The sequence below is a fragment of the Megalobrama amblycephala genome, linkage group LG2 (genome assembly GCF_018812025.1).
Source record: "Megalobrama amblycephala isolate DHTTF-2021 linkage group LG2, ASM1881202v1, whole genome shotgun sequence".
NCBI lineage: Eukaryota > Metazoa > Chordata > Actinopteri > Cypriniformes > Xenocyprididae > Megalobrama > Megalobrama amblycephala.
Window position 1 is genome coordinate 32,364,338 of NC_063045.1, and position 21,580 is coordinate 32,385,917.

At 36.5% G+C, this 21,580-nt stretch overlaps 1 protein-coding gene across 6 annotated transcripts in view; it reads left to right on the plus strand.

Moving 5' to 3' along the window:
* The window catches only part of LOC125255442 (A-kinase anchor protein 2), a 127,544-nt gene extending 106,758 nt beyond the window's left edge, over positions 1 to 20,786 (plus strand). For 4 of the 6 annotated variants that reach the window (XM_048170719.1, XM_048170752.1, XM_048170727.1 and 1 more), the window contains 4 exons: positions 8,093 to 10,226; positions 12,274 to 12,467; positions 13,593 to 13,616; positions 16,977 to 20,786. In XM_048170719.1, coding sequence (XP_048026676.1) covers positions 8,093 to 10,226; positions 12,274 to 12,467; positions 13,593 to 13,616; positions 16,977 to 17,114 — 2,490 coding nt within the window. In that variant the 3' untranslated portion in view covers positions 17,115 to 20,786. Of the gene's footprint in view, positions 1 to 1,701; positions 1,949 to 8,092; positions 10,227 to 12,273; positions 12,468 to 13,592; positions 13,617 to 16,976 lie in introns of those variants that run through there. The other 2 variants (XM_048170760.1, XM_048170735.1) reach the window with 2 other exon arrangements.
* Positions 20,787 to 21,580: the final 794 nt, after the last annotated feature.

Sequence of the window (21,580 nt, forward strand, 5' to 3'; positions counted from 1 at the left end):
GCCTAACAAACAAAATAAAATACAGTCTCACAATAGCCTCCCCAGCACTGCACACAGTTCACTGCATTATTATTATTCTTGATGCACAGTGACACACAGATTGTGGGAGGAAGGAGCTCTCTAGCAGAGGATGACACACCCCAGCCCACTGCTGTCAACATCCTCCATTAAAACACACTGGCATTCTAGTCATTCCTTACAGATGCCTTCACACTCCAAAGAAGAAGGAGAAGTTTCTAACAACCCACAACTCATATACCCATTTGGGCACCAACAACATTTTTACAGTTTTTAGAGCATACGTGAAGGAGATGAATTTCAGAAACATCTGACGCTATCAAAATGGCAGTAAAGACACTCTTTTACAAAGCTGTTTCAGTCAGCCTATCTATCATTGATATATCTGTGAAAGTGTTGTTTAGGTTGACATGAAGGTTATACTGAAGTCTTTGTATATCTCAGTAAAGAACTGATCATGTGGTGTTATTATTAGCACAAAGTCACATTCAGTGACATTCAGTTCTCACAGCAATCTTGCCTGAATCTCTTTTGCTCTTATCTGTAATTCTATTGTTGTCCCATTTAAAAGGCACTTGTTACCACAAGGACATTATAGTCTTACTACAGAGAAATCTCACCAGGATTTCGTCAGGGACGTACTGTACTAACTTCTATTTTGAGGTTTCAATGAAAACAATAACTAGACATCTATTTAATCATCTACCCAATTCCACAATGTGTACTACATGACCTGATAAGACATAGAAATATTACACGCTAGCTTTTGTGAGCAAATTCCTGAAAAGAGTACGACACGACTGATTAGATGAACACGAATCACATTGTAATTATTCAAACGGGTTGGTTACTGTGAATTGTTCGAGTTAGTGTTAGCAATAATATCATAAATGGTGGTATAGACTAACAACTCAGTTTGATTCCCGCATGCTTCATCCATTTTGATTAATGATTACGAGGCACATGAATTAAACAAATAATGATGTGCACGGATAAATCGTTTATAATGAACACCGCAATATTCCATGAAAAACAAGAATTGTCTATTTTGATTTCATGGTGACTTTAACAAGTTGTTTAACAATGAATTTAAAAATATATACTGGTTACTCATTATAGCTTATTAATGTATTAGCAATATGGAAACTACAATTTACAAACTGAATATAAAGTAGTTTGCAAATGATTTTGCTTTGTCACTGTATACTTATTATAAAGTTTTACCCATATTTTCACTGTGCTGTTGTGAAATTTCACTTGTATCAGCTTCTGAAACTTGTGTAAATGTGTAAACGTATCTAATATGCGTAGGAGAATCCAGACAGCGTGTTTTGAGTCAGCAGTGAACAGTGCTCCCCACCCAGACACATTATGCCTTTCCTTGTAAGGTGTCTCTGACGGCCGTACTAGAGAATTTTGGAGACTCCCTCGGTCCAGGTCGGTGAAGGGCTGAGGGCGGCTCCGACAGAGCGCTTCTTTGTGTGAGTACAGGAGGAGACCACACCCCTCACTTTTAAACCAGACCCCCTTTGCCCATGACATCATAGCCAATAGTTAGAGTAAGAATCTTGACTCTGCGGGACAGACAGAAGAGAGAGAGGCATTGTAGGAGAACGGACGGAAACGAGTGGTGTGGGGTGAGTGAAGCACGCTGCGCACACACACACACACACACACATGAGGAAGAGGGGTGGGGGGTTGAAAGAAGTGGCCAGGAAAAGCCCCGCGTTGTGTTGTCCTGGGACGAGTTTCACTGGGTCTCCTCAAAGCCTTATACTGTGAGGTGTTGGAGGAGGACTGTTTCTTACATTACAGATTTGACAACAGGACACTCAGGACTTCTAGTATCTGCTGGTTTTTCTTTTTCATATAAAGGATTTCTAATTTCGTGGCAGAAGTCTGTTAACAAATTTGGAAAAGTATGAAAAAGGTAGGAAGCAACTCACTCTTTGGAATTCGGTTTGGACTTTTGAGCCTAAATATAGGAGGCCTAATTTAATGTTTCCTTTGAGTCTGAGAAAGGTAATTATTAAGACGTTATGCGATCATAGCTCAGGAGATTTATTTGAAGTCTTGGTTTTGTTTCATTTATATATCAGCTTTGTGTGAGATGTTTCTCCTAAAATCCATTAAAAATGATGATTGTTGATATACTGTTTAAGTATAGAGTTATAAAATTTGATTTTGGGATTTGGAATTACTATGAACTTAACCATCTGATACAGTTTACTTATTAAATATGTAGATGTCGATACATCGTAAGTACATTGTAAAGTACTTGCATTTAATTAACATTTGTACTTAAACTATTAACTTCACCCCTAACTGTAACCCAAACCATTACCCCAAAACCCCTAACCTACCTTTACTCCTAAACCCAACCATACCTCAAACTCACTAGCAGTAAATGTGGGAAATATCCAGAGCAACATGCAGTAAATACATAGTCTTGTGTGTATTTATTGTTAGTACTAGTTAAGGCCACCTAATATAAAGTGTGACCTGGCATTTTTTTCTTGTCCATATTGAGATTTCTGATATTTGACTGCAGACTTTGGTATCTAAGTACAGTTTGATGAGATATTGTTTAGATCTCTTCTTAAACTCAAAGAACCACAAGCATTATGCAGAAGTCTCTGTTTGCTTTCCATTGAATCCAGCCGAGAAATAATTGAGATTAATTCGTGTTTTGAACTCTTGGTTCTCTGTCTGTGATGATAGAGTTAATAATCCTATTTCAGGAGTCTTTCATCAGCAGTGTGGTTTGATGGGTCTCTCTGTATGAGCTGCTGAAAGTCATATTAGACACAGGCGTCTTGCCTAACCATTAAAATTGAGGAATTTTTCTGTTCTTTGACCTAATCGAAGACCCGAAAACATATTTTGAACAGTTAAACCATGCTGGAAATGTCCTTTTATTATGTATGTAAGGATTTTTTTAGGTTTTGAAAGACAAAATGAACTCTTTCTGATTGTCGGACATTGGTAGAACATGACCATATTTGATATGATGAACCTTGAGTGAAAAAGTCAATGCAAAAATGGCTCATAAAATATTTCTGAGAAAAACTCTAGCACTGTTTGTTTACAGATGCCACTTATTTTAATGAAATAAATAAGAAACATTCATACATTTCTAAACAATACTTTTTGGGGCCACTCTACTGAAAGAGAAAGTAGGGCTCAAATGGTGTCTGTCTGCCTAAACACTTCCAGATGCTGTGAGGGCAACAACATGCAGAAGGCAACATAAATAGAGGCACCAATGGACCATTTTCAAAGTAAGATGACAAATGCGAGGCACTATGCCCATGAACACATTACCTTACATGTTGTATAAATATACAAGGCATTTATCTCCATCCATCTTGGCCTTTTGTGGGTTTATATACACATTCAAGACCATGCAGATACATACACACAGTTTAATTACGTGAGGCAGGGCTGTGTATCCTTCATCACTTCTATTAGACTGCCGGAGCCTGGAAGACAGCTGAACTATGCCGGGAATGTTAGAGGGGGTTTAGAGGAACATCCGTAGAGAGCGTCTGTTCCTCAGAGGACACACTGATGTCTCTTCACTTCTGACTGCTCAGGGCCACAGACTCTAGGGAATACAGATTTAATGCACAGCCACTGCAGAGATATAGCTGAGAATGGTTTATAGTTATTGAAAAGAAAAAAAAATGAAGAACCCAGAGGATTTTTGTATTGCTTAAAAGGGCTGCTTTTTCATTGTTCAAGAGGCTCAGTTTTAAAAACAGATTTAAAAATGTAAAAAGACAAAAATGTTCACACAGTAAGAGTTCAGAGAATATCATAGCTTAGAGTCTAGTTTTGAAAGTGAAAAACTCTAGGTACCTTTCCACGACAACTATGTACTAAAAACTGAAAAGTTTTTCCTTTGAGTTTTTGTGTACAGACAACAACGTTGTCAAAATGATCCCCGTTCACACGGATCCGCGAAAATGACTAAAAATGTTGTATTATTCATGCCAGGCCGGTAGTTGGCGATGTCCCTTTGAAAAGAAACACTACACGCCTATAGACTGAACACATAATATGCATGCCTATGATGTCCTTGCTTTCACAGATTAGCATTTTTGCAGTTTACATGGAGACGATAACGGTATAATTTTCAAAAATGTGCACTTTGAAACCTGTTTACAAAATTTTGCATTTCAGGCCATAACACATAAAAAAGTTTTAAGTTCAGTTTTCAGTTTCAGTTTTAAGAAATCAGCCCCTCTGTGCCCCTCTGAAACTTATTTTTTGTGAAATCACATGACAGTTTGTAACTATTTTGTGTTTTGCAATTGCTTGCTAATTTGTATGAAATTTCATTTGTGTGTTTTCATACTCTCTGCGTATGCTTCACTGATGGTTATGTTTAGGGGTGGACTTTCATGCTTACTTTTTCACTTCATGAGATGAGTAGTTCACTTCCTAATTTAAGACATTAAGTCTTTGTCTTTTTTTCAACTTTAAAAAACTTAAGTTGAGAATCAAAGGTTGTGATTCATGTCAAACTCTTTATTGAAGATAAAAAAGTGCATGGTCAATGTTGTTGTTGTTTTTTTTTACTTTATCTTGGAAGAATTGAATGAGAAATGATTGAGTTCATATTAAAAGTAAAGTCTTGAGAAATCTGAGCACAATTTGAGAAACTGTTGAGATCTCTTTTGAGAAGACTTAAGAGACTTAAGCTTAACTGAATAAGCAGGAGTGTTTGATCTCTATTAGAACTCATTGCTGAGGACTAATAGAGCTATTAAAGAGATCACATTTGCGATTGGTTGGGAGTAAGAGAGGGAAACACCATGTGTTGTGCTTAATGCTTGATTTGATGTTCGCGCTCTGTGGGGAATTGCAGACCAGGACACATGAGACTGTGTTAAACACGTGGCAGCTCTAAGGGCGCATCTCATGAAACCTTTCAACAACACATTCCAGTCAGATTTGACAGTTCTCCAATGGTGATGTCAAACAATTTCCAGCCACTAGATCACTCATTTTCGCATGAGGGAAGGAGTGGCCTCATGCAGACTAGATCAATATTTTATCATGGCTTTGTTTCAGAACTGATGAGTTGATTAAGTGTTTTGCAGTGCTCAATTCAAAGTCATAAACATTGACACTCTGTCTGTAAATCTGTCCTAGCCTGTTTTTTGTGGCTTGAGGGAAATTCACATGACTTCCTAATGTCATGATTTAGTGAGAGTTTGGGCTGAAAGCTAGTGAACACCCTGAAGGGAAGTGTGGTCTGTGTGACTGAAGAAAGGGGTCTTATTGAACTCGTGCCACAGTAAAGACACATGTGACACTGCCTGCTACTCATACCCGGAATAATTTGAGATAAGAAGGAAGTTATTAACACTGTTTGATGTGAATTAAATCTGCAGATTTACTTAAACAGTTAATGTTCTGCTTTTTTAGAGTAAGCCCTCTTACATACTTTAGAACAATCTGGTAATATTTGTTTGTACACTATATTTTATGTTCATTTGACACATAAAGAAATGAACACAAACACTGCCTTTAATAGCTTATTGCTTTTATAAAATGCTGGTTACAGCAATATGATTAAAAATATGAATGTTCAATCAATTTAATAACCCTTAAATTTGATACACTCTTAAAAATAAAGGTTCTTTATTGGTGTCGATGGTTCCAAGAAGAACCTTTAACATCCATGGAATCTTTTCATTGCACAAAAAGCTCTTTATAGTGGAAAAATATTTTTTTTTCTTCACACTAAGAAAAAAGTGGTTATTTTTTTGCTCATAAAGACACTTTGGTTAAAAGTGTATTAAAATCACAGTTCTAATGATGTAATATAGATTTTGTTCCACCCAGTAGTAAAGCAGGAATAGATTTACTTTATGTGGCCATGAACACACCATCACCTGAAATAGCACATGACTTTGAGCTGGAAATAAAGCTATTTTAAAACAAATTCCTCTTTTCTAGGCTGTCCAGTAAAAAAATAACATCTCTATGCTGCACTCCCACTAGTTTATTATGCTTTTCCATTTATGGCAGGTTATATTACCATTTTTTTACAGGTCTCTGACTAGCCTTTTCAGGAACACCAACTTTTAAACAACAGCAAACAACTGAAATTGCTCAGGCATGCACTCACCTCTAAAACATAAATGCTCAGCAAAGAAACAGAATTCCTGCAATGGCCTCTGTTTACCAGAGAATACAGCACTATAACTGTTTGGTTCAGTAAAACTGCACTTTAGACAGGTCTTACAAGCAGTAACACTTTCACATTTTTATTATCTTGTATTGATACAGTGGTTTTGTATGTTGTTAAAGGCTCGCTAAAGTTTGCTTGAGTACTGTTTACTTGCTTTGGTTTGACGCATCCTGTGGTGTCCAAACTTGGAACCAATATCAGCAAAGGTTGAAAATTTCATGCAGTTGGAAGCATAAAATAGAAACTCATATACACTAATAACATTAAAGAAAAACGTAGAACATATTTTAGCAAGCTTGTCATTCCTCAAAAAACTCAATACTGAACATAACCCTGAAACTTTGAAAATGCCTTAAGATCATGTTTAATGATCTAAAGGCTCTGTCAGAGTTTCTTTTAAAAAGGACTGTCCCATCTGGTGAATGAGTAGCAATGAAAGCAAATCTCAGTGTAATAAGTGGTATTTTCCCCTGAGGAGACTTTACAGTGCTTCATTCTGCAAACGCATCTCAACCCTCTCCCACAGGGTTACTAGACCACTTATAGGTATCAGTACCAGATCCATGGAATAGAAAAACCCCTGCAATTATTCCTTGGAAAATAAAGAGTGTCTACATAGTCTAGACGTCAGTGTTTTTCCTTTAGTAAATAACTAGGATCTATTATCCACTTACACCCATTAGACATAGAGATGGAGGGCATAAAGAAAACTAGGGCATGCAAAACCTTTCCTTTTATGTTTTTCTTTTAGTGTTTTCTTCAAATTAGCCTGTGAATAAACTATGTTTGGTCTGTTTACCATGAGTTGAGCATAAATCAATACAACCTTGCTTATCTTATGATATTCCTGTAGCTTATGAAAGGTCATGGGTTTGATACCCAGAAAATCAGATGTTGATGTGGATGAATGCCAAAACGCATGGATGTAAATCATTCAAGCAAACAGAAGAAATTGAAACAGAAAATATATGTGCTTAATGTTCCATTGCATGTCAATGGGATTTTCCAAAAAGATAAGCATAAATTCCTATAATTTGATGTGGGTGTGTTAATGGGGATACTAAGGTGAACGTCCCATGTTTTCCTCTCACTTGAGACTTGTGCAACTCCATTATACCATTGCTGAGCAGACTAAGAGAAGGGAACTTAAATAATTAATACTCAGGATCAGATAGCACAGGTCAGAGTTCAACAAACCCATTATCTTCCACATCTTATCACAGTCTACCTATATTATGCATGATGGTCACATGCAATATTTCCTCTGAGATGTTGGTCTCTGATGTTCACACAGTTGGTGGTTTAGCAACCAACAATAATTGGGGTTCCCTTAGTTTTGGGAATTTCTGATAAGTTGCACACAATGCATACAGATAAACAACTGGTCATTTTATGAACAGTACTCTGCAGATGTATACACCAAGTACTTTTGGTTTTGGGGATCCATCTACGCACATATTTGGCCATTGCATCACATCTTACATTATTTTCAACATTGCATTTTTGCATGCAAAGACACAAATTATACGTCATCAAGAGCTGTTCACTTCAGCAATTTCTCTTATATCAGCTGCAAGAGTTCACAGAAACCGCACCTCAGAGCACTTTCTTATGCAGACTCAAGTGCGATTTACATGTGTGCACCCAAGTTTAAAAAATCAAACTAACTGAACTTTGTTATAAGACAAACCCAGTTGTGCACAAAAAGTTAGTTAGAAAAAAAGTCATGTCATGAGCGACCATTACTGTCACTGCCATGTACCTGAGTACTCAGGTATTAATGCTCATCCCTAATGCAGTGTATATTGTGATGAAGAATTGCATGAATGCATGTTTGAACTAATGTGACCTCTGTCTTTATTTCCCTAGAAGTCCCCTGTACTCTCAGAGGATGACAGTGAGCTGAAAAGAGAGAGAAGCCTGAAGACTGTAAGTTTTTTCGATTCAGTGAGTGTGATATCCACTGGTGAGAGCAGTATGGATGAAGTTCAGACTGAGACCCAGCAAAGTTATGTGAGCAGTGGGCAGAACAGAGTGAGACATGGGGGAGAAGGACTGGACAGTGAAGTTGCCAAGGAAATCCTGTACCTGGATCAGGTCCTTGAGGACAACTGTTGTGACCCCAGGGCAGAAATGACTTCAAATGGGACAAGTTCCCCAGAGATGAACTCAATTAGTGTTCATGGAACTGGACCATCTGTGCATATTTGTGACACATCGTCCTTACACAACCATGAAGTTGTTTTAGAAGGGAAAAAACAGACCACTTTTGTTGATGATAACTTTAACACTAAACCCAATGGTCATGCAGCAATGATAGGAAATGACTGTACAAGGTCACCCGAGTCACCTAGAACAGCAATCAAGAAAGAGGCACGTTTTGAGCTCCGACCATTCCACGAAGAGAAGAAGCCATCAAAACTATTTGACACCCCAACTGAGAAAGAAGTTCGGGTGAAGAAAGTCAGACCCTCGGAGGAAATTGCAGAGCTAGAGAGGGAAAGGCTGGAACTCATCCGGGGTCAGGCAGTCAAGAAAAATCCTGGAATTGCAGCAAAATGGTGGAATCCACCTCAGGAAAAGGCACTGGAAGAGGAGCTGGAGCCAGAGCAGCTGGAGTCTCTTCGAAGATATGAGGAGAGGAAGCAGAGGAGACCAGAAACCAGCCGTATGCCGCAAGCTGCTCCCAGACAGACAATCTCTTTTATCCAACCTGAAATGGGAAATAAGGAGGATGTCGTCATGGAAGAGATTGACTTTTCTGCAGCACGCAAGCAATTTCTGCAGATGGAACATAGCAAGCAGCCCACAGCCCCTAAGAGGAATGTGGCACCTCAGCTTTACTCTGCCAAACCTTTCTTCAGGACTCCAGATGTCACGCATGTAGAGAGACCATGCGGTTCTGTCACAGTTGCCAATCAAGAAGGGGTCACATTCTATGATGGAAGTGAAGTTACTACAGTCAAAGCTGAAAAGATTTACTGCTGCTCTGGAGAATCTGACATGCCACCCAAAGATGGTTTGGCTCAGAACGAGTTGAAAGATGATGATTTCACTTGTGCCCGGGCAGTGATGACCATTGTGAAGGAAGAAGATTCTGATTTGTGTCAACGTTCTTTGAACAGCTCCTATCATATGGAAGAAATTGACTCCGGGTTAGATGACCTATCCCTACGGTCTCAGGACACCACTGTTCTTGAGACGCTCTCCAATGACTTCAGTATGGACAACATAAGTGACAGTGGTGCATCAAATGAGACCATGAGTGCCTATTTGGAAAACTCTCTTGGGGAGTACTCTTTTCCCTCAACTCCAATGGCCACTACACCAATCAATGGGAAACATGAAAGTGGTATCAAATCTCCAAGCGAACAGAGTGGGTCTTATCATGGAGAAGGCTTGACGGAAGAAGAGCTGGAATACCATGCTGGTATTCTTGTCCAAAATGCTATCGAGCAAGCCATTGCTCAGCAGAATGACAAATGGGAGCCTCTTCAGGCCACACAACATTCATCTCCTATCACCGAGAGATATGTGGAAAGTATTCAACCCCAACCCCTAGTGGAGATATCTGCTGTCACACCACCTCCCAAAGTGCCATCCCCTCTGGAGGAGAGGAAAACAGTTGCTCCTCAAATAACTGTAGTTCAAGCCGCCCCAGTTATCCCAGTGAACACTTACAAACCCCCCAGTCCCTCTCCACCACCAAGTGAGAAACCAGAATTCAGCTATTTCAGTAAGTACTCCGAGGCAGCAGAGCTCAGGAGCACAGCAGCTGTCACTCGTGCTCAGGAAACGGAAGTCACCTCAGGGCCATTCAAACTGCGCTCACGCAAACAAAGAACCCTGTCCATGATCGAAGAGGAGATTCGGGCAGCCCAGGAGCGTGAGGAAGAGTTGAAGAGACAACGGCAAGCGCAAACATTGCACCCGCCCCGTACAAAAAACCTGAAGGCCAGCAACCAGCCAAACAAGCTGGTCCTTACTGGGAAGACAGCACCAGGTATGATTATATCCAGCCAATGTGTGCAATCATGGCAGCAACAATTGAACACGTACTATAGGACAATACTGTATGTGCGGAATGTAAGATAACTTCTTAACTTATCCCACAATTAATATCCCTTTAGAATAAGCCATACAAGATACAAATTAGTATTCATAATAATTTTTAAGCTACTCTTTGTATTGTTTTTCATAGACTGCACCAGAACATAATTAATTAATCATTGTATCTCCCTCTGTTGGTCTTTGTGTTTACGCCGGTTTCAAGAAAACTACTAATGCAAACTATCAGATAAAACTGAAGGTTCTGACATATCTGGCTCTGTAACTTGAGATTTGATGTTAATTACCTGGTGATTGTCAGTCATATAACTGGAATCCTAGAGGTTCTCTTCATAGAGCTACTTTAGTTTACATTCCTTGCACGCTGTGTCCCGCGGGTCTGCACCCTCTGTTCAGCCTGAGTCACTTTTGCAAGCTGTGCTTTTTGAAGAGGGCTTTAAGGATACTGCAGCACAGTGCCTGATTTTTTTCAGCTTGATGACTGACTCTAAATAATTGACTAGATAATGCTATTTGGGTAACATAAATATATGTTAAAGCTTTCAGTTCTAACAACCACCAAAAGTTTAAAATTGTGATGATTTGTTGAAAATTATAGCAGACTAGTAGGACATAGTAGGACATACTTTTTGAAATGTTCTGTTTACGTATGTTTGGTTTAGGTTTTTTAAGAAAAGTGTTTCAACTACATTGTCCCATTGGTGCTAGATGTAATAATCATCAGCACAGTATTTAATGTCAGTTTGTGCTGTTCCTCTTGACAATTGTCCATGTCTCATTCATGCTGATGTCCTGCACTGGAGAAGTTTATGTCTGCCCTCTGGTGGTGTTATAGGGAATGCATGAGTCTTTTCTTTTAGCTTGCTTTTAGCTATAATGCTAAATCCCATTGTATTTGAAGTCATCTTGTGCGATCAGTCTCAGTGATTGACTTCTCATTTAAGACAGTGGTTCTGTAGAGGACAAATATAGACTTAACCATAGATTCCTGTAAAAAGGTACAGATTTTCATCTAAAGCTTTGCAAAAAGACTCGAGTTGCCAATGTCAGCAGAAGAAAATAAGAGCACTTTCAGTTTCTGAGAATATCAGAAATATACGTTTCAAATATGTGACAAACTGGAGAGTAAATACATATCATAATATATTCTTCATTCTGCCTTGATTTTATATAGATCATTAATTAATACATGGTTTTCTCTCAGATTGCCTTGATTTAATGGAATGAGGACCTGCATTGTGGGTTTCTACACTGAGATCTCTGTGCCTCTAGTATCCATACTTGGGTCATAATCAAGAATGTGTCTGGGACTCTGGACCCTTTTATGTCCCCTAAACTGATGAGTGATGAAAAAAGTATCTCACTGAAACATACTAAAATTCCAAATCAATGCAAACTACTCCAGAACTATTTTATCCTTTTCTTCTAAGATATTTGTCATTAGTTCCTTTGACTTTTGCAGTCTGTGCACATAGGCCAGAATAAGTTCATTTTCACATTAGCGTCAAGTCAAGTGACCTTTATTTCTGTGGCGCGTTATACAATACAGATTGTTTCAACGCAGCTTTACAGTGATAAACAGGAAAGTAATGATCAAGGATGTAAACAGACTTCAATTCAGCTGTAAAGTAGCTCTAAAAAGACAATAGTGTCATTGTTCAGCTGAAGTCAGTTCAGTATTGATTCAGTTCTGTTCAATAACTGTGCAGTTCATCAATTGGAAATGGAAAGAGTTCAAATAATCTATAATAATCTAAAAATAATCAGCTCTGTAGACAACAGTTACGTCATCGTCCAGCCCAGTTCAGTTCTCATCCAGTAGTGTTAATGCAGTCAAATCAATATTATTGCTGAATATTAAGTGCTTGGAATGTAATTTTACTACCAACAAAAAAGAGAGTTTAAATTGAATCACGTGAAACATGTCAAGAACATATGTCAGCCAAATAATTATATATATATATAAATATATCTATCTGCAGGTAAAATTGAGAAGGTTCGTCAAGTTCCTCCAGCATCACCGTGCTCTTCAGATGGAGCTCTGCCCTCGCCACTGTCTGATCTGGGCAGTGATGACTCTGGAGGAGGACAGCGATCCAAGAACTTTATGCAGACTTTGATGGAGGACTACGAGACACACAAAGTCAAGCGCAGAGAGAAAGCTGAGGACAGCAGTGTAAGTCTCTTATGGTCAGCTTCAAATGTGTGTAGTGATAGATTGATATTTTATGGTATAATGAATTGTCTGTGGATTCTTCTTGTCTACACTTGCACAAAATCACTTTCAGACATACATCTGCATACCATTTACTATCAAAACGTTAAATTTCACTTTATTGGAATTAGTGATTCCTACTGCTAAAATGCCATTGCCATGACTTGCATCACAAACATAGTTCTTTTTCATCTCATGCTAAGATAGTAAGAAAAGGGACTTTCCAGCTCATTTAGAAACTGAAATTCTATTTGTGCCACTTGACAAACCACCATCAAATGCCTATTAAGGACTCACTGTTTCACATCAACCACAGTCTTTCCCCTTTTGCTTTCTCAGATATCAACAACACATTTCTTCTAAAAGCTATTATTTGGAGAACAAACATCTAAGTGCCGGTCTTTTGCAACTTCACTGCACTGGCAGTATCACATTCCATTATTATAATGCAGACAAAGTAAAAGCAATGGCTTTGGAAACACAGTAGTGGTGACAATATGGTTCACTGATGATTAAATGCACTTTCCAGTGCTGATTGTGAAATAAATCCATGACAATAATTGCAGTTTTATGTTGCACTTGTAAGTTTGCCAAGTAAAATAGCCAAATATTCATAAATTGGATATTTCCTCAAGGCCTTGCAAATTACATTTGGCATCACATTTAAACACAACACAAATTCATGCTTATTTTAGTTCAGGGAAGTGTATAACCAAATATTTGAGGTTGGGGAGGACCAAATATAAAACGTTTCACAATGAACCATTGAAAAAAAAGTATAATAAATTGGTTAACCACAAATTTAAATATAGCAAGACATAATGTCTATTGTGGTGATTGCACTGAACTCAGGAAACAAACACCTACAATGGTCAATAAATTTAAATAAATATAGTCTATGCTCCATACAATTGTCACAGTATTGAGCCAATTTGATCTGTATATAGTATACAAAAAGTAAAGTATATAAACATGAAAATAACAGACCAGTATTCATATGGAAGTTGATCTACTTTCACAAGCTGTTCTCTACACAATAGCAAGTGTTTGCACATTGACTAATTCTTCCTCTTTCCCTCTTGTCAGTATGTCCGCTCAGTTACAACTGAGGTACTTGTACAATGCTTGCTTCATTGTGCCTTCATTTGTGTTATTGCATGTTTTTAATGGGGGGAAGCTGTAGCAGTGCCAAATACTTTGACATATATAGTGTCTTTCCAAGAAATCACTGTATGTTGTGTTATCATTGTGTCATTCATTACATATGTATCCACATTTTGAACAAGTCAAAGTATTTGCACCTACATGATCAGTATCCAAAGTGCAGTGCCACTATCCTTTCACATGAAACTTGTGTCAGTGAACTATGAACTTACAATGTCCAGTCTTCATTTGAGCATTTTACCACCTCCATTCAGAGTCCTAATATTTCAACTCTTTGAATTTTTATATTTTATATAGTATTCAAGTTATTTGAGAACTTCGGATTGGGCATTTAGGTTTGTTGGAATAAGACACAATGAGTGTAACACTTGGCACCAGTTTTTAAAACAATATTTCTTTTGAAACAGCATGACTGTTCTCTTTTCTGCTTTATTATTTCTGCTTTCATGATGTGTTTGCACTTAAGCCTGTATTGTGTGATGTGGAGTTTATATTTAAAGCTATTTTGGACAGTCAGACCCAAACCCAGCATGAAACTGTTTGGAACAGGTGGGGTCTAAAATGGACCATTTGGTGTATGTTTGCACATTTGTGATTGATATTTTTTGTTAAAGCTCTTAACTAAATGTCTTTAAAGAAAATAATTGATATTGACATTACTCCTTTTTTGTGCTCAGTGAAAATAATGTAGCCTGCATATCTAACACAGTATGGTATATCAAAATCTCCCAGCCCTTCTAAAACAAACTTTAAATTTTAGAGCTCAAATCACAGATTTTCTAAGAAAAATCATGATTCAAGTTATAGATAAAACAGTTACATTTTATATTGGGTGTCTACTATGTAACTACTATGTTCTTACATCGAAAAATAAGTACTTGTTGCATTGATGTTGTATTGCAAAACACTTGTATTGCTGCTATTGAGGTGGGATACGGGTAAGGTTCGGGCAGGTTTGGTGGTATGGGTAGGTTTAAGGGTGGGTTAAGTTGTATGGAAAGGGTCAACAGTGTAATTATAGATGTCATTACATGCAGGTACAATGTTAAATCATGTACACTACCACTCAAAAGTTTGGGATCGGTAAGATTTTCATTGTTTTTAAAAGAAGTTTTGTCTGCTCACCAAGGCTTAATTTATTTAATTAAAAATACAGTAAAAACAGTAATATTGTGAAAAATTATTACAATTTAAAATAACTGTTTTCTATTTAAATATATTTTTCAAAGTAATTTATTCTCGTGTTGGCAAAGCTGAATTTTCAGCATCATTACTCCAGTCTTCAGTGTCACATGATCCTTCAGAAATCATTCTAATATGATGATTAGTTCCTCAAGAAATATTTGTTATTATTATCAATGTTGAAAACAGTTGTGTACTTTTTTTTCAGGATTCCTTGATGAATAGAAAGTTCAAAAGAACAGCATTTATCTGAAATACAAAGCTTTTGTAACATTTTACACTACCGTTCAAAAGTTTGGGGTCAGTAAGAATTTTTATTTTTATTTTTTTGAAAAGAAATTAAAGAAATTAATACTTTTATTCAGCAAGGATGCATTAAATCAATCAAAAGTGACAGTAAAGACATTTATAATGTTACAAAAGATTAGATTTCAAATAAACACTGTTCTTTTGAACTTTCTATTCATCAAAGAATCCTGAAAAAAAATATTGTACACAAATAATTTGTACAATTGTAAACAATAAATGTTCTTGAGCAGCAAATACGATGATTTCTGAAGGATTATGTATCACTGAAGACTGGATTAACGATGCTGAAAATTCAGCTTTGCCAACACAAGAATAAATTACATTTTAAAATATTTTCAAATAGAAAACAGTAATTTTAAATTGTAATAATATTTCACAATATTACTGTTTTTACTGTATTAAGTAAATGCACCCTTAGTGAGCAGACGAAACTTCTTTTAAAAACATTAAAAATCTTACCAATCCCAAACTTTTGAGCGGTAGTGTTTGTACACAAGTGCATTGTATCAAATTATTAATTTAAATGTTATTACATAGTAGTTACTATGTAAGTAGTGAGACACTCAATATAAAGAGAGACAGAGTGATAAAACAACATTATAAGTCAACATCAGTTTATGGTTGCAAGGGAAATGGGTAATTTTATTTCAGTTGTTCACTTTAGAAATTCTACTAACTTTGCAACTACATGTGAACTAACTCTCCTTAGAGTATTAGTAGACTGTTATGTTATGGTTCGATTTAGGGCTAGAGTTGGCATGTATTTGTATAGTTACGTATAGACCAATTTGGTGTTTGCAAACAGCGATGACGTTTTTGTGGGCGGAGCCTACCTGGTTGCAGAAAATGACAGTTGAGCAGTAGCAGTCTATGGAAGCCACAAAATAAAAGAATAAAAAAAAGTTAATTTCGAGTTTATATCTAACAAATTCTGACTTTTATTTCTCACAAATCTGAGTTTATATCTCACATTTCTTACAATGCAAAAACAGAATTGTGAGATATCGTTATTCTGTCTTTTCTGAATTACAAGTTTATCCTGCAATTCTGACTTTTTTCCCCTCAGAATTGTGAAATAAACTCTCAATTGCGAGTTATAAAGTCGAACTCGGAGTAATAAACACGCAAATGCAAGAAAAAAGTCAGAATTGTGAAATAAAAATGTTATAGGCTATGTTTAAAAGTTATCTATGTAAAATGTAATAGGTTTAAATATTATTTCATGCTGTAACTGCTATGTATGTATGTCCTCTGAACTGCATATGTGAATATTATGTCGACTTACTCCTGCTTTAATAGTAGACTAATCCTTGCAGGTCATCAGTCCAGTCTGTGAAATGAATTTTAACGATGGTTTTCTTTAAAAATTAAGACTATATTTTTTTGCATTCCGATTCCAACATCCAGAGGCACAACAAAACATTTTTCTCTTATTCTGTGGATTTTGCACATTTTCCTCCAATTGTTACCGCTATTTTTCTGCAACCACTATGCGCGCGCAGCTGCAAGTGATGTAACTGTGACGTCTGCTCCAAAGGGGTCTATAGTCATTCTGTTGAGGAGCATCACAATAAAGTGTTAGCAGATATTAAGCAGACAGTCTACTAATACTCTAATGAGAGTTAGCTGACATGTAGTTGCAAAGTTACTTATAGTTAGTAGAACATCTAAAGAAGACCATCAAAATAAAGCGTTACTGGGAAATGTGCTTCAAACTTCTTCTTAACATGTTTTCTATAAATAGCTAAATCACTGTGGTGAGTTTTATAACATTTGAAACAACTTTGAATAACAGCCATTTTTGTTTATCTTCAGGTTCTGGAGGCAACGCGTGTCACTCGCAGAAAAAGTAACATGGCCCTCCGGTGGGAAGCAGGAATCTACGCCAACCAGGAAGAGGCTGAGGAAGAGGAGGAGGAGGAGGAAGAGGAGGAGGAAGAGGAGGAAGAGTAAACTAAACTTTCTTTCTATAAAGAAAAGAACGAGAAAGAGAGAAAACCAGAGGGAAAATGTGCAACGGGACAAACACAAGTATTTATTGGGAATTCACACCTCTCTGAAGATTCGTTCTGTCCATTTCTGAAGAACATACGGGACATAACTTCTCTCGACATTGAAGACAAGAGATACTACAACACTTTACATTTACACTACCAAGATATTGATTTTTCTTTTGTGCTGATATGTTTTAAGAAAGTGGAATGTGCAAAGACAAGTATCACTTTTCTTTTTTTGAGACTTTGGGATTTTTGGCATTAATGTTGCAACTTAGCAAATAAGATTAGTGTGAAGACCACATCGCATTTATACTTCACAAACAAAAAAATGTTACCGTGCAGCTGAGGACATGGAAAAAGAATGAAAAAAAGACAGATGATATTTCATTTTTAGCTGAAGGAGATTGAATAAATCAGATTTCATGCTAGATTATTGACATTTCGACTTTACACAATGTGTCTTGCAGTGTCCGAAAGGACAAATTACTGCAATTTGGTTTCCTGTTAATAACATTTTCACATGATCTCAGTTGCAGCCTATAGAGATAGGAAGACTCAAATCATTCTCCTAATTTTGCCATATTGTTCAGAGAGAAACTTTAATGAGGAGGACAAATGAAAGTAGGGCACAAATATATAACCTTGAAAGACTGTGTGAGGCTACAACAATAAATCAAAGCAGAAGAGGAAGAAGCAGTAATAACTTGCAGAGGTGGTCATGGCTTTTTATAGGCAGCAGGTGCATTCTCTATTGACAAAAGACAGGAAATGCATGTGAAATTTTAGGATGTTATTGCTGTTTTACAGTTGAAGGCACCTGTTTTTAGCTTGAAGTTATATCATCAGATGTAGGGTGCAGAACATTCAATGGCGGCTAGTTTTTTGGGGAATGTTTATGCTGTGTTATGTGTAGGGCAGAACAGCAAAAGCAGTGACTTTAAAGTGCCCCTATTGTGCTATTTTAAAGATTCCTAATTTTGTTTTGTTCAGGGCTCCTATGCATCCAAGGTCAAAATCTTCTCATAATATACATTGCAGCATCAGGTCTTTTCTCTCAATGTCTGAAAAGGATTCGGTCTCTCTTAACCCCTCATTTCTGAGAGCTTACTTTGCTCTGATTGGTCAGATGGCCCCTTCTGTTGTGATTGGTCTTCTCTGCTCTGATTGGTCAGGTGGCCCAGTCTGTTGTGATTGGTCTACCGCGTGTCAGAAACCAAATGTCTATTAGCATATCTGAATTTCAGCTCTGGATCTTCCTCAGCACTTACCGTATCAATTTAAGCACGAGTCCCCATCCTTTGGAAGCGCATCAAAATGGATTTTCTTTCGCAGCGCAGAAAACAGCATTTTTTCGACATGTCGACAACACAAACCAAACTCTTCCAGTCTCAGCTACAACATCAGTGTTTGAGAGTCAAAGTAGATGTTTTTTTGTTTTGTTTTTTGTGGGCAGCCAATGAAGGCCATATGCTGGCATTATGCAGATTTGTTACAAAGCAGGAAGTAAGAATGGACTTACTGACGACTCATTTCAGGCACTTCAGAATCGGTTCTTTCTTTAAGGACACAATAACTCCATTTATCTGTACTTTGACCTTTGAAACTTTGCAGACCTTTTACATTCACAAACAGCTACAGTATATTTCACACTAAAGGTAATATCCGAAATAGCATAATAGGGGCACTTTAATACAAAAAAAACTGAAGGAAAGAACATGATATGTTGATAAAGATAGCTTAAATGCGCAAGAATTCACTGAATTGCTTAGTTGATGTTTAAATTAATTATAATTTAAAACTTTTCTCTTTTTGGCACTTTTAAAGCCATTACCAGAAGAAATTGTAATCAAGATACCATTATTTAACTCAGTTTAAAAAAAAAAAAGATTGATACAAATGTACACATTAATGTCTGAAATGTTGGAATGATTTAATTTTTGGTTTATTCTTTTTTTTTCCTATTCTTTTTAAAATATTTGGCAATATAAAGGATTTTAGTTGCAAGAACAAGCATCTATACAGGACACTGACATCAGTGATGAACACGCAGCGTAAAGGAAACAAAGAGGACAAAAACATGGACAAATATTCTTCTATATTTAATCTTTGACTTCTACTTTTTGCCTTTGGCCTGATGCATTTGTCAAGCCACAAATGAAGACAATCCCACAAGCGTCATTCAACAATGTGGCTTTGATGTTTTTGTATACTCCACATATAATATATATATTACAAAGAAAAAAGTATTTAATGGACTGCTGTCCTTTAATGAGTACATGAAGTATTTGTAGTCTCTGATTTAGAATGGCATATATTGCATAGTTTCTCAAATTGCAGGCAAAAAAAGACAAACTAGAAAAACTCTATAACAGTTATGCATTATTAAAATGTGTGGATGTTATAAAGTTACACCTATTCAGAACAATACATGTTTCTGTAGAAGGTGCATCAACTTTATTTAATAGATGAAATCCGATGTTTGTTGATCTCTGGATACTGACTTTCTGAAGTGTCCAGTTGTTTTGATGCTTGACGTGAGATTGTGTAACGACCATCAGTTTTTGGCAGGATGTTGGATTTTTACTTGGATTCTTTGATATGAGATGATTATTGTTGGTGAGCAAATAATTTGAGTTTTATAAGGGGAAAATATTTTTATTTGAGCAGTGAGATATATACAGTGTTCCTATAAATGGAAAATAGTTTTGGAAAAATTACTGGTGTTTAGTACTATTACTGCACATTTATTCATATATACTGTGTTGTGTGTATTTGAGGGCCAAGTATGCCATATTATATACATTTTCAGAGGTTTGCATTAGTTTGTTTAGGTGCTGTAGGCGACATTTCTAGCACAGAGTAGTTAAAGTATTGACTGTGATGCTGACAGGTTTTGCACCATGAAATGTGCAGCATTCACATTAAATGTAAAGCCAGCTTTAGTTCACTAAAGATGGCATGCTTTTGTACTATGATGTATGAGAAATTGACAAAAATGGTTGTTTTACCTCATGAAGTTAAGTTATAAGAAACAAGCCAATGTTCAAATCTGTAATATAATAGGACTCCTACAGCATAGGATGGTGGCCAAAATTGCTTTTAATGTAGAATACCAGAAAAAAAGGAACTATTAGAAAATGTGCAATGTTGCAGTTGTTGATGTGTAAAGGCGTTATAGAAAAAGCATCAGCCTTTGAGGACTTCTGGGGAAAGCATTGCGATCACACTAGAAAAATTTTGACAAAAAATTGTTTATTGTCAATAGTGTAGTGATGTATGAAACACAGAAGTCACTTTTTTTAGCTGCGGAATAATTAAAAAAGTCACGAGTTGCAAGTTTTTATCAACTTTTTATTCTCAGAATTACAATCACTATATTGTGAGAAAATGTCGGAACTGTGAGCTTTTTTCTCAGAATTGTGACTATATCTCAGTTCTGACTTATTTTCTGAGCTCTGAATTTATATCACAATTCTGAGAAAAATGTCAGAATTACAAGATGTAAACAATTGCGACTTTATTTCTCAGAATTGTGACTTTATATCTCACAGTACAGTCTTTTTCTCAGAATTGTAAGGTATAAACTCGTAATGGTGATTTATGAAGTCCGAATTGCGAGCCTACAAACTCGCAATTCTGAGAAAAATGTTTCAAGATGTAAACAATTGCGACTTTATTTCTCAGAATTGTGACTTTATATCTCACAGTTCAGTCTTTTTCTCAAAATTGTGAGGTATAAACTCGCAATGGTGATTTATGAAGTCCGAATTGCGAGCCTACAAACAAAAAAATGTTTGAATTGTGAGATATAAACTTCTAATTAGGAGAAAAAAGTCAGAATTGTGAGAGAAAAAATTATTACTGCAATGATCTTTTTTTTATTATTATTATTCTGTGGTGAAACAAGCTTCCGTTATATGGGGAGATTCACATGTGGACGAAACATTTCCACACACAGATGTTTTTCACTTTCACTTAAATTATGCAAATTCACCATATTGACCAACAGAAAGTGACTTCTGTGTGAGCAGTGCTTTGTGCATTGCCACTCTATTGACAATAGACAAGGGACTGTTTAGCTTGTGAAATTTCACCATTTTTCATGTTGCTAATGTGACCGCAAAAGTTTTCAACTACAAATATAGGCCTACTTTAGACTTCTAGTCAAGCGTTTGCCAGTGTCGCTGCTGTGTGCATGACAAATACTATTGAAATTTTCAGTTTCATTGTCAGTTTCACAAAATAACTTTGTTCTTTTCAAAAAAAAAAAAAAAACTTGCCTTCAATGAAATCACAAAATGTATTGCTTTTTTTCCACAGTTTGAACCAAGTAAACAGTGTTTTTTAATTTTACTTTTGAAATAACCAAAAATATGTTTGCTCTTATTGTTTAAATAGTTAGTTATTATTACAAATCCATTT